Below are 23,150 nucleotides of genomic sequence, written 5' to 3'. Positions count from 1 at the left end.
GTGAAGGACCTGAAATGACTGAAGCAAAGAGGTGTGAGAGAGACGTTCCCCGAAAATCCTGAGTATATGGAGATGAAGAGTGATTTCCAGGAATAACTTTGATAAAAGTACTTTAAAGACTAACAAAACATGTAGGTGGAGGAATGAGCTCTCATGGGCAAAACCCACTTCTTGCCCATGAAAGCTCATGATACCATCTACATGTTTTGTTAGTCTTTAAAGTGCTACTAGGCTATTTGTCTTTTAAGCTTTTCCTGTTAAGGTATGTCTACACTACAGTGTTATTTCAAAATATCTAATTTCGAAATAGTTATTTCAAAATAACGCGTCTACACACAAAATGCATTTCGAAATAGCACATCCACACTGATTGGATGCTGAATTGCGTTTAAGGCCAGCCGGAACTGGTTCCAGCAGGGCAGCAGACCAGATGATATCTTGTGGCCAGGGCAGCCTGCAGGGCACCTTGGGAAGGGTACACAGCACTTATTTTGCAATAGTAATTTCGAAATTGGTGTTATTCCTCGTGGAATGAGGTTTACCAATTTCAAAATAAGCCCTCCGTTATTTTGAATTAATTTCAAAATAGCAGTTGGCTTGTGTAGACACTAGGAAAATTTTTTCGAAATAACTTTTCTGTGTAGATATACCTTTACACGCTAACTCGGCTACCCCTCTGAAGCTTTTGATAAAAGTGTAATTGACATGGTGTTAAAGTTTTTTGTTTTTTGTTGTTGTTTTTTTAAATGATTGCTGTATAATATTTATATAACATCAGCACCAAGTGATCAGATCAGAAACTAGGCCCAGTTGCGGTTGGTGCTGTACAAAAGACAGTTCTAAAGAATATGTTTTTTATCCAGCTCTTAATTTACAATTTAACAGTAACTTTCACTCCAGAAGCATGCAAGAAAACATGCATTAGCAGCATTAGGTATATAAAGGGAATCTATGTGGGCAAGTTAGGCCCAAAATATAAAAATGTTGCAAAACCAAATGCTATGAAGCCTAATTTCAATAGAAATGTTCCCATGACTTTTTAATTTCAATAGTGAGAGATTTTTTGGGGGGGTTAAATTTTACTAGTGTGGTGCAGTGTGTTGGGAACTGGACTAGAAATCAGGAGACCTAGATTTTATTCCCAGTTCTGACCAGGGCCGGCCCGAAGTATTCTGGGGGCACGGGCACGCGGCGCCGCCCCCCAGGTGCACAGCGCCAACCCCGGGTGCACGGCGCATGCTTGGCCCGGCTACAGCTGCTGGCGCGCAGCCCAGGGCCCGCCCCCAGGGCGCACGGCGTATGTGCAGCCCGGCTATTGCTGCTGGCACACAGCTCGTGGCCCACCCCTATGGCGCATGGCGCAAGCGCAGCCCAGTCTAGCTTGGTTGTTGCTGCTGGTGCGCGTGCCAGGCCATGTAGGACCCCGCAGCAATGGGGGGAAGGACGCTGCTGGCGCGCAGCTGGGAGCCGGGCGCGCAGCGCCTGATGGCAGCTGTAAGGGATGCCACGCGCCCCTTACAGCTGCCATCAGGTGCCCTCCATCGGTTGGCGCCCTGGGCAGCTGCCTGGCACACCCATGCCTCTGTCCAGCCCTGGTTCTGACACAACTCTGTGACTCTAGAGAAAGTCAATTCATTGTCACATGCCTCAGTTTTCCCATCTATAAAAAAGGGATAATGATATCTACTATTCACTCTAAAGTACTTTATTCTATAGGTAAAAAGTAGGGCTGTCAAGCGTTAAAATATAATCTCAATTAATCGTGCAATTAAAAAATTTAATTGCGTGATTAATCATGTGCGCCTCCCCTTTGAAACGCCACGGCGGCGTTTCAATGGGGCAGTATTGCATGGAGCCCGGGATCAGCTGGAGTCTCCAACTGACCCCAGGCTCCATGGAGCGCTGCCCCTAGGAAGTGCTGTGGCTGCGTTTCCAAGGGGCAACGCATTAGGAGCCTGGGATCAGTTTGGGACTCCAGCTGATCCCTGGATCCTCTTGCACTGCCCCTTTGAAATGCCAGAGCTGCACTTCAAAGGGGCAGTGCAGCATTATCACCTGCGATTAATGCATTAAAAAAATTAACATGTTAATCCTGCCCTGCATTAATTGCAGGCGTTAACGCAGGTCAATTGACAGCCCTAGTAAAAAGTCAGACTTATGAGCTAAATCATCTCTGCTGTGATATTTCCCTCTGTTATGTATCTCATGCCCTCCCTTATGGCCTGATCTTAATTAAAATCAATGGCAATTTGATAGGATTATGCTTTGACTTCTTAGGTAAATAAATACTTTGTATTATCAACAATTCTGTTTGCATGAAAAAATGAGGAAGTGCATTTTGTAATTTTTACAAAGTTATCAGTGTTACATACTATGTAAACTTTCTCTGGAGTATAATCATGTACCTGTGATATTTGTACTATGGCTGACCAAAGACATCTCAAACCTTTGTATTTGATTTTGGCTTGTATGTATTTTAATAGTTTACCAGAGTACCTCCTCAAAATTCCAGGCAATTTCTTTGTTGTTGTTATCATCAGTTATTGTTTGTTTTAAGAATATTCCAGGGAATGTTTTTAATCCCATCAACCATAGAGATTTTGTCTACCCAACTGGCATGGGGAAAAAAGGAAAATTCTAATTAGTTCACAATTTCTCACTTAACCAAATCTCCTTCCAGTGATAATCATAGCAAGAGCATGGGGCAGTAGGTAGACTGGAAACCAGACTGGTGCTTTTCTACAGTTAGATGAGCAAGGTATGTTGTTCAGTATGTTACTTCCAAAGAGCCTCCAGTGAAATCAATCTAATCCACAATGTGACTTAAATGAGCATTGCCACTGGAATAAAAAGTAGATTATTTTGAACATCCTGAAACTGAAACTATAATAAACCAGGAAATGTTCCATTCCCTTTTACAAGGAGCCCCTGCTCAATCAGGGTTTTGTGCAAAATACTCTGATTCATTCATGTTTTGAACTGGTTTTTGCTCCTCATTAGAGGTCAGAACATGAAGATAATAGGTCAGGAAAATCACTTTTTAAAGTAAAAAAAATTATTTTAGCATTCTGTGATGCTCCTGTCCCTACCCCTTCCTGCACAACATTTACATGGACACTTGATTTACATCTTCATTTTTACTACCATTTTAGCACTGGCCATTTTCTGACCTTTGTTGGCATGAAGCAGATCCTCTTTCAGAATTCAGTCTCTACCAAGATATGCCCACAGTGGAAATCTGGATATTTATGTTGACCTAAAGGGGGCCTTGAGGGAATCTACAGATCCTTAAGGTCAGAGGCAAGTGTCATTAAATCCAGATTTCAAGGCAGCTATTGCACCTTTTTATGTGATGGAACATAGTGTTAAGACAGTGTTCATTGTTTGTCATAATATGCCTGGGGATGCTGTCAAAAATCTCCAAATACTTCAGGCAGCAGGTTAGTAAAAATAAGATCCTGATTGGAAGCTCCCTGAAATTGAATGGGATTCTTTTAAACTGGTTTAGATTTCAAATCTTGCCTTTTATAATCTTGTGGGGCTTGGGGGTTTGTTTTGTTTTTTATTTTTTCAACGGTAGGTTAAAACCAGATATTTTGAGCTCATGTAAGTTGGCGTGTTTAGTCTTGGTGGGTAGTCTTGGTGGGTATTTTACTTAGCTATAGCCAAGAAAATTGTATGTAGTGTGTTCATACTTAATGTTATAAAACAACAAATATTAATACAAAGGGTCAGAATAAAACTATTTTTGAGAGCTCCATTTCTGTCCTGCCTTTTCCCCCTCCCCCGCCCGACAATAACCATTGTCACAAAACTAAACATCAATATTCGTAAAGCAAAAATATTTCACTCCTCACTAATCTTCTTTAATATGAGATGTGTATTTTGTATGATTTAAAGACTTTGATTTTATAATCAAATGACACACAAATCCACAACTCATTAAAAAGACTCCTCCTAATTTATTATTTGGTAGGTTTATGAGTTGCATTAGTACTGGCAGTTCAGATATTGCTTTCTGCTGGTTATGCAATTGCCTTAGAGAACCAAAATCCCTTTCTCCCTCTTTTAGGCTTGTTCTGTATGTGGCACTAAAACACTTTTGAAGTTCAGTGGGAAGGGAAGATCATGCTGAGATACTCTTGAGCTTTCTGGGTAACTAGTTATACTTGTTTGAATGTAATCAGAGGATCAAACACTGAACAACAAACATGAAAAATACATCAAGCAATTAACAGATTTGTGGCTGCATTTTACCATTGTAGTTCAGAATGAAGAATCACAGTGTCACTGTAGCACATTGTATTAGTTATGAGGCACATAACTGCAGTATTATGGAAATTTCACTCTGTTTTCACTTCCTGTTTTTGCATCAAACAACTTGACTGAGCCACTATAAAAAAAAATAGCCATTATATAAAAGTACTGATTTAGATTAGGCCCTTTAGCAAGGAAAATGTTAAACTCTGAAAGCACTAGGTCTGCAGTCTCACTAAGTATGGTGTTCTTTTGCTATTGAAAGGATTATGTTTATTGTTTTCTTACTATATATTTTAGAAATGTGGTCTGTCTGCAAGTCTCTTCACAAACTCCTTCAAAACAGTAAGACCTAAGACCACCAAATTTGGTATGCAGCTTCCTCTTATAAACCTAAAGCAAGGTTAGGGTTGTGCCAGAATAATGGGACGCACGTAGAATTCAATTGTTTCTGATAAAATGGAAAGGGAGGGGAGTGACAGGAGAGAGTTATACTGCAGAATGAACACAGGATGTGGGGGGAGGGACAGCGAGGGGCCAGAGTTAGGTACTGGAACAGCTGTAACCCGACTGGGCCAGCAGTGAAGAAAGGGACAGCTCTCTACTATCCGTTTCAGAGAGTTTATCTGTGTGTGTCTGTTCCCCCAGCTAGGGGACATGCACCATGAACATGTAGCTGCAGTGGTCAGGTGCAGGTCTTTCTCATGTGGCCCCAACTTGCTGTGGTGAGAGAAAACTAGAGTAGTTCTCTCTCCCCCAGGTTAGCCTACATATTGAACCCTCATTCCCAGCCCACTCAAAGTAGTGATTTAAACAAAGGGAAAAAAACTTACTTTAGTCTGTTTAGTTTACTTTACCTGAGCAATGCTGGGTAAATCTTCTAGTATTATTGTAAAGCAAACCTAGTCCAGATTTCCTGCTATTCTTGTTCTCCAGAGGCTCTTGGAAGGATTCAGAAACCAGATGTGAAGTTGATAATCGGAATATTTAAGCACATGGAACAGTCCAAGTGAGATACTAACACCTTGTGGAGATGTACACATAGCTAATCTACCGTTCATAACTTCTATATTTAATCATTGATGGGATGAGAATGTTCTAGTATTGTGGGACCACTTACTTAATGAACAACATGGGCTTTCTACCATTGTCTTTTCAGGGTCAGATGTTTTAAATTAACATTTTCAGGCCTCCTTCTTGAAGGGGAGTATTCATCAGAAAAATCCTAGCTGAAAGCTAAAATGTGTCTTGTAGTAAATGGCCCAGTCCTGCGAGGTAAGTAGGGATATTAAATTGAGGTTATTTTAGTAATCAAGTAGTCAATAGAATTTCTATCGACTGCTCGATAGAGAAAGGCAGTCCAGCTCAGTCCCACAGCTAGCACCAGACCCAGACCCTGCTGTGGCTCTGCAATTTAAAAGGTAATAGGAGCTGGGCAGCCTGCTCCGCCCTCACCCTCACTTCCCCAGCTCCTACTGCATTTTAAATTGTAGAGCCACAGTGCCAGGTCCCCAACATGGTGCGAGCAGCAATTGAGCTGGGCTGCCTGCTCACACGGCTTCTAAATTTAATAGGACCCAGGCAGGCAGTCCAGCTCAGTCCCTGCTTGCATCAGGGTCCAGGACCAAACCCTGCTGTGGCATGTAAAATGTCCAGTATTTTCTGTTTCTCTCAGATGGAAGTCCAGCAGGGACGTTCTTCCTCTGCTGCATCTGGTAAGGGCGGGGGAAGTAAGGAGCGGGGGGATGTTTAAAATCGCAGACACACCTTTCTGGTCTTGGTCTCTCTTTTTTTTTTGCTCAACCAATTTTTTTTCCTGCCATGGGATTTTTTGTGATAGCATACTTTTAAGATTGGTGGGATAAAACAGTTTAAAGCCTGAATATATGAATAGCTACGTGCCCTCTAATCCTATTGACCATCAGTAGCAGATAAAGGCTCTCTACACCCCAAAGGTTTGAGCCCCCAGTACTGTATTTTTCTGTGACTTGTTCTGAATATCTGTCTGCCAACCTACATGCATGTGACACCCCTCATCGCATTAGTATTTGAGCTTCTCTCAAAAGTAAAAAAGTAATATCAAATCTCTGACTCTCTCCATCTTCCTTACCTGGGGTTTGAATAGATTGAATGTGAGTGTGTTTAAAATTGTTAGGTTTCTCTTAAAGCTATTAATTCCTCACTGCAAATGTTTACAGAAATAGTAGCTACCAGTTGTTGATGTTACAAGATCATCCTGATTATATACTTAAAGCCAATGATTTTCCTGTGATGAATAAAATCAATATCTAGCATTCTTAGTGCATATGATTATTAGTCTGGTTTCTAGTCTTCAACTCATTTTGCATCCTCATTTTTGTTGCTTCTATTCTACATCCATACAAGTACTATATTAAGAGTGATGTGTCTGAGGGAAGTAAAACAATTGCTGTGTTCTTAAGCTGAATTCTGAAATGTGCAATAAGAAAGGGTCATTAATACCATGCTGTGTCTCAAAGTATTAATGATTTGAGGAAAAAACAGAAGGTGAATCCATAAACTGAATTCTAAGCACTAGCTTTTCAAAGAAGTAACTCTGTTAGGCAAGTTAAATAAAGCAGTTCTGCTGTGCTCATCCATAAGAGAAGCTGACATTTTGCACCTAAGTTTTGACACATCCAACTAAGCAGTAGCTAGAAATTGAAAACTCCCCTTGCAGACTGATAATACAACCACAATCAATTTTTGTTTCCTTTAAACTCAGATGATAGGCCTAAAGAAAGCCATGTATGACTGTACCCTCAAAATCATCCCAGTAGAGATAAGATGACAGGGAAGTAGAGTTGGAGAAGAAATCCTCAAGAATAATGATTCTCTCTTATCTGTGTGTTATCTATGTTTGTACAGTATGCAACAATCCTATTACAGATTGAGGCCTTTAGGACATTCCATTTGTGAATGTTATATAATAAGAAAAAGCTAGTGATAAAATACCATATTTCATTTAACTATAGTTTAACTATAGTAAAGAGTCACATACTATATATTTTTTTAAATGTAGTTTATTCAAGTGTAGAATTTCAACCTTTGACCAAATTTTTGAATTCTCATGAAAGTGCTCTGAAAATTTTAGGTTTCATTCCATCTCCCATTAAAATCTGTAACACAAAAAAGAAGTGGATTGTACCCATGAAAGCTCATGGTACCATCTACATTTTTGTTAGTCTCTAAGGTGCTGCAGAACTATTTGTTGTGTTTTACTTTTTTTCCAAGTCTCCCAGTGTATCAGTGACCAAGCTGGGGATTAGACAAGTTCATATTTTCCAGTGGTGCATGCAGTACAACAGACCATGCCTCTTCTGGAGAACTGGAAAGTTTAGCAGTTTAGCTTGATCTCTCTGCGGCTCACCTTTTGGTTATATTGTGCCATGCTCACTAGTGGAATAGACAGTTATATTGGGGATGTAGGCATTCTGAGAGGGTAGGTGCCTGGAAATTGTGATGTGCATGTGCTAATGAAAGTGTTTTAAGTCTCTCTGATCACTGGCAGTGTAGCAAATGCAAATAGTTGCTTCACGTTTTATTGAGGTTTCTCCACTACCACAGCCATAATATAACTTGTTGGTTACTGCTTAAGACCTTGAATAGAGCCTGATTTCTCTTTGATAAGTGAATGCTATGGTGCTACTAGCAGAGCAAATACAATCTGCCAGCCCTTCAGATCTGCACATTCATTTAGTCTAGTACCAGAGAGCTGAATTGATTTTCTGAATCATCAACATGTGCTTCAAGGCTACACTATGTGCACATCATTGTCCAGGAAGAAAAACAAATAGCCCTGTGTTGGTGATGTTTCACAGAATTATATGTAACCCATAAAAAGCTACTTTTTAGGACAAAGTAGGGAAACACAGCCTGACTGTGCCAGGACATCTGATCAAACCCAGGTTGAGACAGCTCACAAGAGAAGGCTAATGGTAGTTGATTTATCATCTGTCCTTGCAGCTGGCCCTCATCCTCTGTAAATGACTGCCTACCTTGCCACAGGCTCAGTTCCCTGTGGGCTAATCCAGCACCTATCTGCCCACGTACTAGCCAACAGAATGGGAGGTAGAGAGAATAATCTGCATTCCTGAAAGTGAAGTTTTAGATTGTGAGATTTTGCTTCCTCCAGCATAGCCGAGGAAGGGGTGGGAGGCACATCTTCTAAAGCTTCCCTAGGATGTTGTGTCTTCACACTCCCCTTTCTATGGGTTATAGGTAAAGGGCACAATCTAGCCATAAGTTAGCACTTCAGTGCAGGGGAAATCCTAACTCCTGGCTCTGGACTTTCATTATAAAAGAGGCGGCAAGTATTAGAAGCCAGGTTTTGAAATTCCTGTATGCGCCTTCTGACACTGATTTAACGGTACTAATTCAATGATGCACAGTTTTGTAAAAGGACAGTTTGCGTTATCTTCTTTTTGTGGCTTTCTGTGTCCTGTCACAGCAAAGAACACAAATCCACAATTTACCTTGGCCATTGGTCAGTGTTCCAGAGCTAATCAGGGGTTCTACTTTCCTTTCCATCCTTCTTTTTCATCCATAAATCAGGGCGCTGCATATTAGTCGCAACAAGAGAGGAAATTAGTACCGGCATGTAGCTATTTCATTGTTCTCTTTCTGTTTGGAGACCCAAACATGGCCATACAGAAAGAAAAGAAACCATACAAATATGATTCCACTTAAGCAGTTGCCTCCATTCATGGCTAGAGAAACATATTTGCTTAGATCTGCTTTCTGTTATCTCATGTGTTATTTTAAGTGAAAAGAGGATATTTGAAAGTGAAGAGATGCAATTGCAAGATTGAGGTTTTTCCTTCTTCTAGGATGTTAATCTGAAATGTGATTGCTGAAGTCTTGATGATTTATGCCTGCCACAGTTATGTGGGGTAGAGATTTGGTGTTCATACTCAGATTCAAGGCTGTCTTTTAACTTCTTCTGGTAGAATTAGAAGAAGATGTTTTTCACCTTAGAACACAGCACCAGTCAGCCACATCTTAAACTTTGCTGTCCATCTATATGTTAGAATAAATTATTCTCTAAAATAAACCAGTTGGCTGCACCCTGCTGTCCATCTGTAACAGAATAAACATCAGTGATTTGGGATGCCCAGGGAATGTGAGATGTAGTTGAAGTAAAAGAAGCACTTTGTGAACCAGCAATTGGTGGGCCTATGGGCTTGTGCAGAGTCTCATTTTCTCCAATGGGGCGTCCTGCAAATGTAAGGCTCTAACTGTGCAGATCTATTTGCAGGACTGGGGCCTAGGCATGTAATTAACTGAACACTGGTCACAGTAAAAATACTCAGATTTCTAGTTTAGGGTTAGTCTGGTCTGTCGTTGCTCCTTGCTGTGAATCCCTTACATCATTAACTACCTAACATTGGTTTTAAAGTGTGAAGTCTGTAACCATTTGTGACTCTTCGCATCCCAGTGTTCACTCCCTACTTGCAATAATGTTGATGTAAAACATGCCTTCTGAGGTATCATTTGAAAACTGATTGTCAATATCAATGTAAAAGGCATGTATTAACATTAGTATGAAGTTATAAATGTCCCTTGTAGGATGTTACCAGAACATGTTTAAGACCCAACAGCCTAGGCTAGGAAAAGGTGATCAATAGGTCTGTCTAGACAAAGGATTTTGGGTTTACCTTAATTTACATATTAGCAATAAACAAAATCATTGAGCTGAAATGGCCAGTGTTATCCTGAGCCTGAACTTGAGAGAGACAGAAAATTAACATAGCTCATCCCAGAGAGACACAGGAGACTGAATCCCCAAGAGGCCTTCCTGACTTGTAAGACAGAAACATCCCTTTGAGCATATAAGGAACAAAGAGTGAGTCTATCGTTATCCATAGGAGACAAGGAAACCAAGTGATGTGATCTCTGTGATGGGATCCTGTCCAGTAAAAGCTGGAAAGAAGACTGGGGGTGCGAGAAACAGTCTTGAACAAAGACTGTATCTTGATAGTTTACATTTAGTCTTTTAGATGCTTATAACCATATCTACCTTTATCTCTTTTACTTAGTATCCCTTATCTACATCTATTTGTTAACAAACTTGCTTTATTTATACTATAAACCAACTCCAGGTTGTGTTTGAAAGGAAGGATGTATCTTTCCCAGTCAAGTTATTAAACTGTAGTGCACTTACAGTGAACTTAATATGTTTGGTGACTATACAGTGATACGGGCTGAGAGTTGCAGAGAAACATCTCTGAGAAGCTCAGGTGCCGGAGTCCACTGACTCTTTCTTACCAGGCCAGTTTGAGGCAGAGAGAGCTTGGTGGAGTTGACTGCTGAGGAAGACAGATGATGGTGGCAGGGATCTGATGCATAATCTGCTCTCCAGCAAAGCTCACTCTGTAATAATAAATACTTACATAGGAGCCTCTGATACTAATCCTGAATCCTTGCAACACGTCCATGAGGTAGGAAGATTGTAATCAGAGATGAGCAACTAACTCAGAATAAACATTTTGTTTTTGTTTGTTTGTGCAATGTTCACTGGGCAACTGCAGCATTTTGAAATTGGTTATTCCAGATTCTGCAGCTACGTTTTATTCCCTGCACAAATAAGTTGTGACTGGTTTGTGGGTGTGAGTGGAGTTGGTTTGGAATTTTTCATTGGAAATCTTTTCTGGCCAAAAAAATTCCTTGTCTACAAAATCAAAAATGTCATTAAAAAATTTGGTTTTGGGGAAAAGGAGAAGAATTCATTGGGATAAAATTGATGTGATCGCTCCCTAGCTTCTGACTGGAACACTCTTCTAAATGTCTGTCTGGCCAAAAATGAAATAGATGGTTGCTTTTCAGAAGAGCAGTTGACTGAGTGCTCTGACTGGCTCTCAGCCTGCTGTCTACTCCCAGGCCAGAGAGACAACGGTCCACTTAGTATGTGACATTTTCTTGGAGGAAAGGATTTCCATTCTCCAGCCAGCTATACTTGTGACACAAACCCTTCAGGACCCAAAAGGGTCCTGGTTTCATGGTCCTTGTTCTCCATTCATAGTTTCCCCTAACTAAAGAAGGCAACATTTGGGTGATGGGAAGCAAGAGCACAGGGGACTTCAATCAGAACCAGTAGGGCATAAAGCAGGATAGCGACAGCTTCCAGCACCTATAGGAAAAGGCCAGTCTGATAGAAGGAGCTGCTTTAGTGAGGAAAGCTCTCCACTCCCCCAGTGAGTCCTTACAAGCTTAGTTACTTTTTATTTTGCCAGTTTTGTTGTGAGCCTGGTTTTAAAATAAGCAGCAGATCAGAGGACCTTAGTGTGGACGCTTTTACTTTTTGCTGTCTCTTTATAATTCTTCACCAAGCCTTTGTCCCAGAGGAGTTTCCTTCTCCTACTGTTTGAAAGAGAGCTCTGGATACTGCCCCAGGCATCCAAACACTGAAATGTAGACATGCTAGTTAAATACTAAGTCATATGATATTGTGGGTTTTTTTCCCCCAACTGGAAGCCTTATGTCTCTAGCCAGCACCAAATATATTTCTAATATTACAATCAAATGTACAGCTTGCCTGAAATGTGTTTCTGGTGACTAGTCAAGAATTAAGACTTGCTTCTCTAGCATATTTATATTAGGACAGCTCGACCACTTGACAGTTCACAGCAAGCAAACAGTAACAGGTCACAAATACAGTCAAAAGGAAAATTGCTTGTCAATTCAAATAACTATTCACCAAAAAAAGTTGTCATTTGTTGCTAAGCTCTCATAAATATTTAAAAATGAATAAGCTGAGCCAGCTTTCTGCCCAAGAGGGAATTGATGTCAGAACCAGTATCACGAGAATGAAGATAAAACATGATTTAGTATTATAGGAGTTATTTTTAATTCTTCTCTTAAAAATACCACTGCTCTAATTAACAGTAAGCTGATTTAAAATACAGTTCTGAAATGTTCTGTGACTTGTCTGCCTCCCATCTACACCTCTCCTACATCCCTAAAAATACCCCCATAAGCCATTTTTATTTCATAGGCCTCTGATCCATGTATTACTGTTTTCCTGATGCATATTCCACCAGCATCATGTACTGTATGTATTATGCATTCCTCTATGCATGGGCCACATATTACAAAAGGCTTTGTGTCCCTAAGGGCTTCCGCAGCTATTTCTGTGATTTCATCCTACAGGGCATTTATATGAAAGTCATCAGTTAACCTTAGCCACAAGGAAGATACAATAGTAACAGTAAATAGGGCAAGTTCATTAGGAAATGATTAAAAGACAGAATTCATTACAATGAACATGTTTGTGATGGCTGAAGTGGTGGGGTAGAAATGACACTGGAGAGAGGTGACAAGCGCTGTTCCCTTGAACCCCCATGGTTTTGTGGTTATTGTGTGACTGATTAAATATGGACTCACTAGAAGCACAGAACCCTTCTTTCTTCAGGCAGACCTAGGAGTTTTAAAAGCAACTATGTGTGTGTGGTCTCTCTTCTGTCATACAGGATCAATCACGCGCAGGCTCCAAAAATAAGTATATTTAAAATTAGAAGATTTGTGTTTTTATCTCCTATGATGCCATATCTGTAGCCTTCCTACATGTTTTAAGAAGAAATGTGTCTGTTAACTGCCAATGGACTGACTTGGATTTGGTTGCTGCCAAGATTAAGATACAGGGTTTGCATTTTTATTTGTGAAACAGCTGGATCCCAGATCCAGCATTTAATCCCAAACAGTAGTATCCATTGACAGTGGCAGCCCGTCAATACAGGCGAATTAGGCGGTCGCCTAGGGCACCAAGATAAATGGCCATTGAGGGCTTTGGAGGCGGGGAGCAACGATTGCGCGCCGATCCCGCGTTTCGCCTGGGGCGCCAGTTGCCAGCAGCTCATCTAAGGCCGCTCCTGTCCATTGAACAGCTATTGCCAGCCTCTCCTGGGCCCTTGCTCACCACTGCTGTATTCCGGATGGACCCACAAACTTCCATCCTCTCCAGGGCTCAGATTCTTATGACAATGGTGGTAGATCACTCCCTATTGTCTCTTGGGCCTTCTTAGACTCAGGGAGCGAGGGAGGGGGAGATGAACTTTACAAATGATTTAGCCCAAGGGAGGTGGCCTAAATCATCTGAAAACCCCACACAAACACCACTGCAGATACCATTTAAATGAGTTTGATTTTTTTTTTAATCTAAAGGTGTTAACAGTGCCTGTGTTATCAGGAATGAGGTGTTCCGTCAAGCTAAGCAAGCTGGGTCTGAATCTGACATTACACTCTTGACTACACCCATATTCAGGGTTATTCATATCCAAAGTTGTGGCTCATTGATACTGTTAGCTCATTGATACTCAAAGTAGGTGCTGTCAAGGAAGAGGTTTTTTAAAAAGCGGGAAGGGGAGAGATCTTCTGCCAACACAGGGATGCTGCTATGCTAACAGAGAATATTTGTTATGGTGAGGCCTTCACAAAGGTACTGTGTATGTAGCTTTTTCTTTCACAAATGTAAGCTGACACAAACAAGCTTTCAAGCCTCACACTGGCCTCTTTCATTAACTGCAGACAAAGGACAGATTATAGATTCTGGTCTTTGATTTGATCAGTCACTTGCTATGCCTGTGTCTCCCATTTGCACCCAGTAGAATTACTGCTACAAACAGACTGAATCTCTCTAATTGTCTCTTGAAGTAGATTGCTCAAGTAAAATTATAATTTAGCTAATTATTCAGTGGTGTTTATTCTGTGAAACCTGGAGAGGGCAGGCTTTTTCCCACATTGCTTGGTCAAGAAGATTTAATTGCAATTGTTACCCTTGGTATTGTTAGTCATTTGTCAGTGCCAGACCCTTGTAAACATGTAATGTTTTAAATGCAACTTTTACTAATGTATCCTTTTCCTTCACTTTGCCTTAGATGTAAAGGAGCATCCCATTATGGCCTTACCAAGGAACGAAAGAGACGTTCACAAGATGACTCTCCGGATTGTAGTGCCACTTTAACTGTAGCAGCTCTTGGCCCAGAGCTGTCTGCAGCTGCAGCAATAGCCTTAATGACAGATGAACCAGGCCTAGTTAACCCAGCCTTCAGCTCTGCTTCAGAAGACAGCCAGTCAGGAAGCAGTTCTGGGGATCCCAGTAGAAGTAACCGAAACAGAAGTAAGAGCTAACTAGCATGATCTCCGAGGCTAGGGTGCCTCTTCTGAAAGTTTTACAAATGTCAGAGAGCAGAGAAACCTGTCTGCTTTCTGTAATAACCATTTTTAATTTGTCTTGTCAGCGTGTGCTCCCAGTAAAGCAATATATTCATTCAGCAATGTCTTGAAATGAACCAGTGTTTTGTGGGTATAACATTTTCCCAGGGAAACGAACCCATGACCTTGGGTGAGTGTTTGCCAACATTCCAAGATGATGAAGCTGAGAGGAACTGACATTGCAAAAATGAACCACAGTAATGAGCTAGCCACACCAATAAATCTTTCCCTATTTCTTCTTCTCCTATCCTGCCAAGCCCTACTGAGTGTAGCATATTGGAAAAATGCAGTGGGGCCAGAGGTAGCCATCAGTAAGTGAAAAGAAGAGTATAGTAGAGTTAGAACTATTATCTGCGGAGGTAAGGGAGCCAAACTGAGTTTATCTTGGGAGGATGGATGCAAGAAAAGCTTTGAAATGAGTTGAATCGGGAACCAAGACCAAAGCCATGGTCATTGAGAATCTGTGGTGGGAGGGCAGATGGAAAGGTGGATGGAAGCACCAGAATCAACGTCCTTCATCACAGAAGTGAACCCTTCTGTTTTGGGGGAGCTGTGAGATTTAAAACGTAATTATGAGAAGTTTTGTACCACTGGAGGACAGGACACTTATTGTACTGAAAGATACGGAATGATAAGTGTCATGCACTATCTTTGACCCTGTAGCAATCAGAAGAGTCTTGTTTAAATCATGCATTTGTACTGTCTTGCCAGGTCGGTTTGGCTCTTTTTGCCTCTCATTATTTTTGCTCCATTTTAGAAACCTTTTCACAGAATTTTTGTCTGCTTTGAAACTAGGGCCCCTTTTGATTTCTCACCTTCCTTATTATAGTTCCTAATCAAGCAGGTGGGCTGCCATATGGCTAGGCATTCCTGACAATTCTCAATGTAGCTATTAAAATATTAGGCACTCTTGGGGTAGGGCTGGAGAGGCCGTCCTGGTGGCTTTGTGGCATGAATATGTACTGCTTCCATAGCCGACCTAGCAGCAACAGCCTCCAATTTCTCTTCTGCAGGCTGCTGGAACATACTCTGCTCATTTGTTGAACTAGCCATTGCCCTTATAGGCATTTTCCACTAGCCAATCTATGGGATGGGTTTGGCTTTGAATAGTGTTGTTGACAGGCACTGCCCTTGGAAATCGATGCTAAGTTCGTTGCTGGCTAAACACATGCATGGCTGTGTCTAGACTGGAAAGTTTTTCCGCAAAAGCAGCTGCTTTTGTGGAAAATCTTGCCAGCTGTCTACACTGGCCACTTGAATTTCTGCAAGAACACTGACTTCCTACTGTCTGAAATCAGTGCTACTTGCGGAAATGCTATGCTGCTCCCGTTCAGGCAAAAGCCCGCTTGCGCAAATGCTTTTGCGCAAGAGGGCCAGTGTAGACAACCTGGAATTGTTTTGCGCAAAAAAGCCCTGATCGCGAAAATGGCAATAGGGGCTTTCTTGCGCAAAACCGCATCTAGATTGGCACGGACGCTTTTCCACAAAAAGTGCTTTTGCGGAAAAGCATCCATGCCAATCTAGACGCTCTTTTCCGCAAATGCTTTTAACAGAAAAGTTTTCCGTTAAAAGCATTTGCGGAAAATCATGCCAGTCTAGACATAGCCATGAAATTTAGAGCTCCTGGGATGTGGGGCAAAGGCAGGGTAGCAATTCTTAGAATTAAGGGTAAGAAATTCTCAGGCTGGCAACTCCTTTTGGGGATAGGTACAAGGTAAGGGAAGCCATATGCAGTAGGGAGAGGAGGTAGACACTACAGCAGCCTCTGCCTCCCCAATGCATAGCTGAGGTTACAGAAGTGACATGGTTCTGTAGGTTGTAGAGCCCAAAGCTGCTGCAGTCTACTTATTTTCTCTTGTCTGTTGCAGGTCGGCCCTTTGAACGTTCCACTATAAGAAGCAGATCTTTTAAAAAAATCAACCGTGCTTTCAGTGTCCTTCGAAGGACAAAAAGTGGCAGTGCTGTATCCAGCCAGGCTAACCGGGAAAGGGAGAGTGTTGAAAACTGTTTTGTCTCTGAGGAAGGTAACACTTTGTTCAGCGTATGTATTTTTCTATTTACTGTGAGAGGGTAGGAACCCCATTCACATGACTATTCAACACCCAAGACTTACAGTACTTGTCATATTTATATATTGTGTGACCATAATGTTTAGGAGCGCTGGTCATAGACTAGTTTGTGTTTTTAAAATGCTTCATTGTTTTATTCCCATGTTTGTGTGTAACCATGTTTGTGTGTGTCTACGAAAACAACAAGGAGTCCTTTGCCACCTTAGAGATTAACAGATGTTTAGGACATAAACTTTTGTAGGTAAAACCCACTTCATTACCCAATGAAAGCTTATCCCTAATAAATCTGTTGGTTTCTGCAGTGCCACAGGACTCCTCATTGTTGTTTTGTTGTTTTATTTTTTTTAAATGTACCAGCCCTCAAGGAGAGGGAGAACTTAGAGGCATTTGAGACCTAATTAAAACTATTCTGGAAACAGAAGACATGCTACAGAGACAGCGGAGGCCTAGTGTTTAAAACACAGATTGAAATTCAGAACACCTACATTCTGTTATTGGCTCTGCCCTGACACACTCTGATTTTGGACAAATTACTTATCCAGAGTGTCAGTTTCCCCCCTATAAACTTGTGCATTATCTACTATACATCTCAGGGGATGTGAGGGTTCATGAATGAGTTTAAGCATATGGAAATCTGCAGGTGGAAGGCATTATACAAATCATCCATGTCATCAGAGTTCTGGCACCTGTGTTTGATACTGGGTGGCAGATGCATGCTAACGTGGCTGGGCAGGTGACACTGCAAGAGAATTGTGCTCTGTCATAGGGAAATGAGACAGGTGTCAATGTCATGTGTCAATAATAAGAGAGAGGTGGAAACTAATACCTAGCACCTGATGTACTCACAGCACTACATAACTAATTGCTCTGAATCATATGCCAACACGGCAGCCATCAGCATGGAGAGAAGTGGCAGTATCTTTACCTAAATCAAGCTCTAAACTTTAGCCATAGGAATATGGCATAGAATCTCTTATCCCCAAATCAGATATCCATTTGCATCTTGCTCAGGTTGGTGTTTCCAGAAGACAAAGGGTCCAGTTGCCCCATTGCATTGCGATCATTAGCACCTTGTGAGGGGGCCAACTCACCACCGCAGCACCACCAGCCATCTGTCCTTGGAATTAGCTCTTTCTTGCTAGCTGGTTGCCTTCCCTCAGGTGGTGTCCCCTCTTTCTCCCGGTCATGGCGTCCTCTTCAGGACACTGCCCTCCGGCAGTGCCCACATCAGTCTCTGAGCCCCCCTTCCGGGGGTGGTTGTTTACTCAGCGTGCCATGTCTCAGGCCCTGCAGCCTGGGAGCTTACTCGGCCAGAGCTCCCCTAGCCCTGCCTTGCTTCCCCAGTACTGCTTTAGCTCCAGGGAGCCTCCTGCTTCCCTGGCAGCCAGGTCCTTACTGCTGTAGGTCCAGAGCAGTAACCCAACCTCCTCCTCCCTCCAGGAGTCCTTCCTTATATAGCTCCCAGCTGGGCCCTAATCAGTGAGGCCTGCCTCAGCTGGGGCTTTACTCCCAACCCTTGCTCAGGGCTGGGGTTTGCCCTTAAAGGGCCAGTGCAGGGCAAGCGCCCTGTCACACACCTGAATACAGCAAGGCTGTGTCTGCATTGGCACCCTTTTCCGGAATGACGTAGGGAAGGGTAGGAGAGATGTCCTGGAGGCCAAATTTAGGCTGCTAGGAAAGAGACTGAAATCCAGGACCTCTATAGTGGCATTCTCGGAAATGCTTCCAGTTCCACGCGCAGGGCCAGGTAGGCAGGCGGAGCTTCAGAGTCTCAATGAGTGGATGAGACAATGGTGTAGGGAAGAGGGGTTTAGATTTATTAGGAACTGGGGACACTTTTGGGAGAGGGGGAGCCTATACAGGAAGGATGGGCTCCACCTAAACCAGGGTGGAACCAGACTGCTGGCACTAAACATTAAAAAGGCCGTAGAGCAGTTTTTAAACTAAGAGATGGGGGAAAGCCGATTGGTGCGGAGATGCACATAAATCGGAGGGAGACTTCTCTTAGAGGCGAATCCATTGATAGAGATTCTCTAAGCTGTAGTCAGAAAGAGAAGAGGGGAGAGGGCAAACCATGGGCCAGAGCAGACACACAACCGCATACAAAGGAATCCAATGCACCAGGGAAGGGCAGACAAATAAGCAGTGGCAAATTTTTAAAGTGCTTCTACACAAATGCTAGGAGTCTGACTAATAAGATGGGTGAACTAGAGTACCTAGTATTAAATGAGGAGATTGACATAATAGGCATCACTGAAACCTGGTGAAATGAGGAAAATCTGTGGGACACAATCATACCGGGATATAAAATATATAGAAAGGATAGAGCAGGCCGGGTGGGTGGCGGAGTGGCACTGTACGTGAAAGATAATGTAGAATCAAACAAAATAAAAATAATAAGTGAATCAACATGTTCAATAGAATTGCTATGGATAGTAATTCCATGCTCCAATAATAAGAAATTAGCAGTAGGGATATATTACCGACCACCTGACCAGGACAACGATACTGACATTGAAATGCTAAGGGAGATTAGAGAGGCTACCAAAATAAAGAACTCTATAATAATGGGGGATTTTAATTACCCCCATATTGACTGGATACATGTCACCTAAGGAAGAGAAGCGGAGATAAAATTTCTCAATGGCTTAAATGACTGCTTCTTGGAGCAGCTGGTGCAGGAACCCACAAGGGGAGTGGCAATTCTCGATTTAGACCTGAGTGGAGCACAGGATCGGGTTCAGGAGGTAACTATTACAGGACCGCTTGGGAATAGTGACCATAATATAATAACATTCAACATTCCTGTGGTGGGAAGAACACCTCAGCAGTCCAGCACCCTGGCATTTAATTTCAAAAAGGGGAATTACACAAAAATGAGGAGGTTAGTTAAATAGAAATTAAAAGTCATAGTGACTAGAGCCAAATCCCTGAAAGCGGCATGGAAACTTTTTAAAGACACTATAATAGAGGCCCAACTTAAATGTATACCCCAAATTAAAAAACATAGCAAGAGACCTAAAAAAGAGTCACTGTGGCTTAACCACCATGTAAAAGAAGCAGTGAGGGACAAAAAGGTATCTTTTAAGAAGTGGAAGTCCAATCCTAGTGAGATAAATAGAAAGGAACATAAATACTGTCAAATCAAGTGTAAAAATGTAATAAGAAAAGCAAAAAAAGATTTTGAGGAACAGCTAGCCAAAAACTCAAAAAGAAATAACAAAATGTTTTTTAAGTACATTAGAAGCAGGAAGCCTGCTAAAAAACCTGTGGGTCCCCTAGATGATCGAGCTATAAAAGGAGCAATCAACGACGATAAAGCCATTGCGGAGAAACTAAATGATTTCTTTGCTTCAGTCTTCACGGCTGAGGACGTTGGGGAGATTCCTGAATCTGCACCGTCCTTTGTGGGTGATGATTCTGAGGAACTGTCCCGGATTGAAGTGTCATTAGAGGAGGTTTTGGAACAAATAGAAAAACTTAATGTTAACAAATCTCCGGGACCGGATGGCATTCATCCAAGGGTTCTAAAAGAACTCAAATGGGAAATTGCTGAGCTATTATCTGTGGTTTGTAACCTATCTTTTAAATCGGCTTCCGTACCTAATGACTGGAAGGTAGCCAACATGACACCAATATTTAAAAAGGGCTCTAGAGGCGATCCTGGCAATTACAGACTGGTAAGTCTAACTTCAGTACCGGGCAAATTAGTCGAAACAATAGTAAAGAATAAAATTGTGAAGCATGTAGAGGAACATAATTTGTTGGACAAAAGTCAACATGGTTTCTGTAAAGGGAAATCATGCCTTACTAATCTGTTAGAGTTCTTTGAAGGGGTTAACAAACATGCGGACAAGGGGGATCCAGTAGATATAGTATACTTGGATTTTCAGAAAGCCTTTGACAAGGTCCCTCACCAAAGGCTCTTGTGTAAATTACATGGCCACGGGATAAGAGGGAAGGTCCTTTCTTGGACTGAGAAATGGTTAAAAGACAGAAAACAAAGGGTAGGAATAAATGGTAAATTTTCAGATTGGAGAGGGGTAACTAGTGGTGTCCCCCAAGGGTCAGTCCTGGGACCAATCCTTTTCAACTTATTCATAAATGATCTGGAGAAAGGGGTAAGCAGTGAGGTAGTAAAGTTTGCAGATGATACAAAACTGTTTAGGATAGTCAAGACAGAAGCAGACTGTGAGGGACTCCAAGAAGATCTCACCAAACTGAGTGATTGGGCAACAAAATGGCAAATGAAATTTAATGTGGATAAATGTAAAGTAATGCACATCGGGAAAAATAACCCCAACTACACGTACAGTATGATGGGGGCAAATTTGGCTACGACAAATCAGGAAAGAGATCTTGGAGTTATCGTGGACAGTTCTCTGAAAACTTCCACACAGTGTGCAGCGGCAGTCAAAAAGGCAAATAGGAATTATTAGGAAAGGGATAGAAAACAAGACCCAGAATATCTTACTGCCTCTGTATAAAACTATGGTACGCCCACATCTTGAATACTGTGTACAGATGTGGTCTCTTCACCTCAAAAAAGATATTTTGGTCGTGGAAAGGGTTCAGAAAAGGGCAACTAAAATGATTAGGGGTTTGGAACGGGTCCCATATGAGGAGAGGTTAAAGCGACTGGGACTTTTCAGTTTAGAAAAGAGGAGACTGAGGGGGGATATGATAGAGGTCTATAAAATCATGAGTGGTGTGGAGAGGGCTGATAAAGAAAAGTTATGTATTAGTTCCCTAAATAGAAGAACTAGAGGACACCAAATGAAATTAATGGGTAGCAGGTTTAAAACTAATAAAAGAAAGTTCTTCACACAGCATGTAGTCAACCTGTGGAACTCCTTGCCAGAGGAGGCTGTGAAGGCTAGGACTATAATAGAGTTTAAAGAGAAGCTAGATCATTTCATGGAAGTTAGGTCCATAAAAGGCTATTAGCCAGGGGATAAAATGGTGTCCTTGGCCTCTGTCTGTCAGAGGCTGGAGAGGGATGGCAGGAGACAAATCGCTTGATCATTGTCTTCGGTCCACCCTCTCTGGGGCACCTGGTGCTGGCCACTGTCGGTAGACAGGATACAGGGCTAGATGGACCTTTGGTCTGACCGAGTACAGCTGTTCTTATGTTCTAATGAGACAAGTCAGAATTGCAAATGCTGCGGGGGATTTAAATGTCCGCCGTGGCATTTGCATAAACATGGCTGCCACTTTTTTCCGGCTCGGGGCTTTGCCGGAGAAAAGCGCCAGTCTAGACGGGATCTTTCGGAAAATAAAGCCTTTTCCGGAAGATCCCTTATTCCTCTTAAATTCAAATTCAAATTCAAAAAAAGGTAAGTAGTTCTTGGATGACAGTTCTGGGAATCTCTTTAAGTGCCCTCTCCATTTTGTAAACAAACATGTAAACAAATAACCTGCAAGAATTCAAATACACCCTTAATATGAATCTGTTATTTTGATACTTGACAGTTTTTTCTACAAGTGCTTTGTGTAGTAGAAACTCAAAGGTTCTTGCTCATCTCTTTTCTCTTGCCTGAGGAGAAACTGAATACAGTTCTTCCTGAACCAACTGTAATCAGCTTGACAGGCAGCAGAACGCTAATTATGTGGGTGGGTATAGGGGCTCCTTCAGTTCTACTCCATAGGCTACAATCTGACTTTGGTTAATTGTGTTGTCACTGGGTCACACTCTGGAAATGGCTGGTGTCTGCTAACCAAATAGGTGACTACTCTGCAAGCTGGATTTCAGCTTGCTACAGATTCATCTTGCTTTGCTGAATCTCTTATTCATTTTGGGGAGATGTTCCCTCTTGGAGAGTGTGGCACTGTGTTGGATGTGATGCCCTTCTTCCCTTAGTGGTCCACTAGCTTCCACGCATTGCCTTGTGCCTTCCAGGATCATCCTGACTGGTCAATATTCAGATGAATTGAATCCTGGTAGGAGTAAAAATCTGGCTGGTTTTACCAATAGAGCTTGAAATTCCCTTAACTGGGATTCTCTGATCCGGCAACATCCATGGTCCAGTACAGATGTTGCAGGACCACAATCCTGGTGGAGGGCCAGTGGCAAGGGTCCCTGTGGGACCGGTAGGGCAATGGGCTGCCCACAGCAAGCTGATGGCAGGGCCAGTCAATGTGTAGCAGCAGGGTTGTCCGGTGGGGCGGGGAGTCCTTGCATGCATGTGCCCAGAGGGACTGGAAGCTGCGGTAGCTCGGTGGAACAGGGAGCTGCAGCACACAGCTGCCCGTTGGGTCCTGGAGCGCCGGTGAATCGTGTGCAGCTGTCCTGGGGGGTCCCTGAGCCCTAGCGATGGCTGCCCAGCAGGGTCGGCAGGGCAGAGGGGCCAGCAGGAGGTGAAGAGCTGGCTGGGAGGTCAGCGACTGGGCCAGGGAGAGCTGGGGCGAGGGTCCAAAAATTACCTTTCCTGGGCTGTCAAAATCCCACATCCGGGGCGATTCAGGTCGTGAGGGTACCGGACCAGGGAGGTGCAACCTATATTAGACTTTATACCTCATGTTTTCATAAAGGGCAGCAGCAGTTTGGACAGTTTAGCTGCCACTATTATTTTAATGTTTTCTGTAGTTGTCAACTCT

The 23,150-nt window shown here is 42.3% G+C and overlaps 1 protein-coding gene across 4 annotated transcripts in view; it reads left to right on the top strand.

Moving 5' to 3' along the window:
* LNX1 (ligand of numb-protein X 1) overlaps positions 1 to 23,150 on the top strand; it is a 108,803-nt gene that overhangs the window by 44,929 nt on the left and 40,724 nt on the right. For all 4 annotated transcript variants that reach the window (XM_075930416.2, XM_006113478.3, XM_075930415.2 and 1 more), the window contains 2 exons: positions 14,148 to 14,389; positions 16,353 to 16,508. In XM_075930416.2, coding sequence (XP_075786531.2) covers positions 14,148 to 14,389; positions 16,353 to 16,508 — 398 coding nt within the window. The remainder of the gene's footprint in view (positions 1 to 14,147; positions 14,390 to 16,352; positions 16,509 to 23,150) is intronic.

This window comes from Pelodiscus sinensis, chromosome 4 (assembly GCF_052426305.1).
Source record: "Pelodiscus sinensis isolate ZL-2025 chromosome 4, ASM5242630v1, whole genome shotgun sequence".
NCBI lineage: Eukaryota > Metazoa > Chordata > Testudines > Trionychidae > Pelodiscus > Pelodiscus sinensis.
The sequence above is the reverse complement of the archived record's forward strand: the minus strand, read 5'-3'. Positions and strand labels throughout refer to the sequence as shown.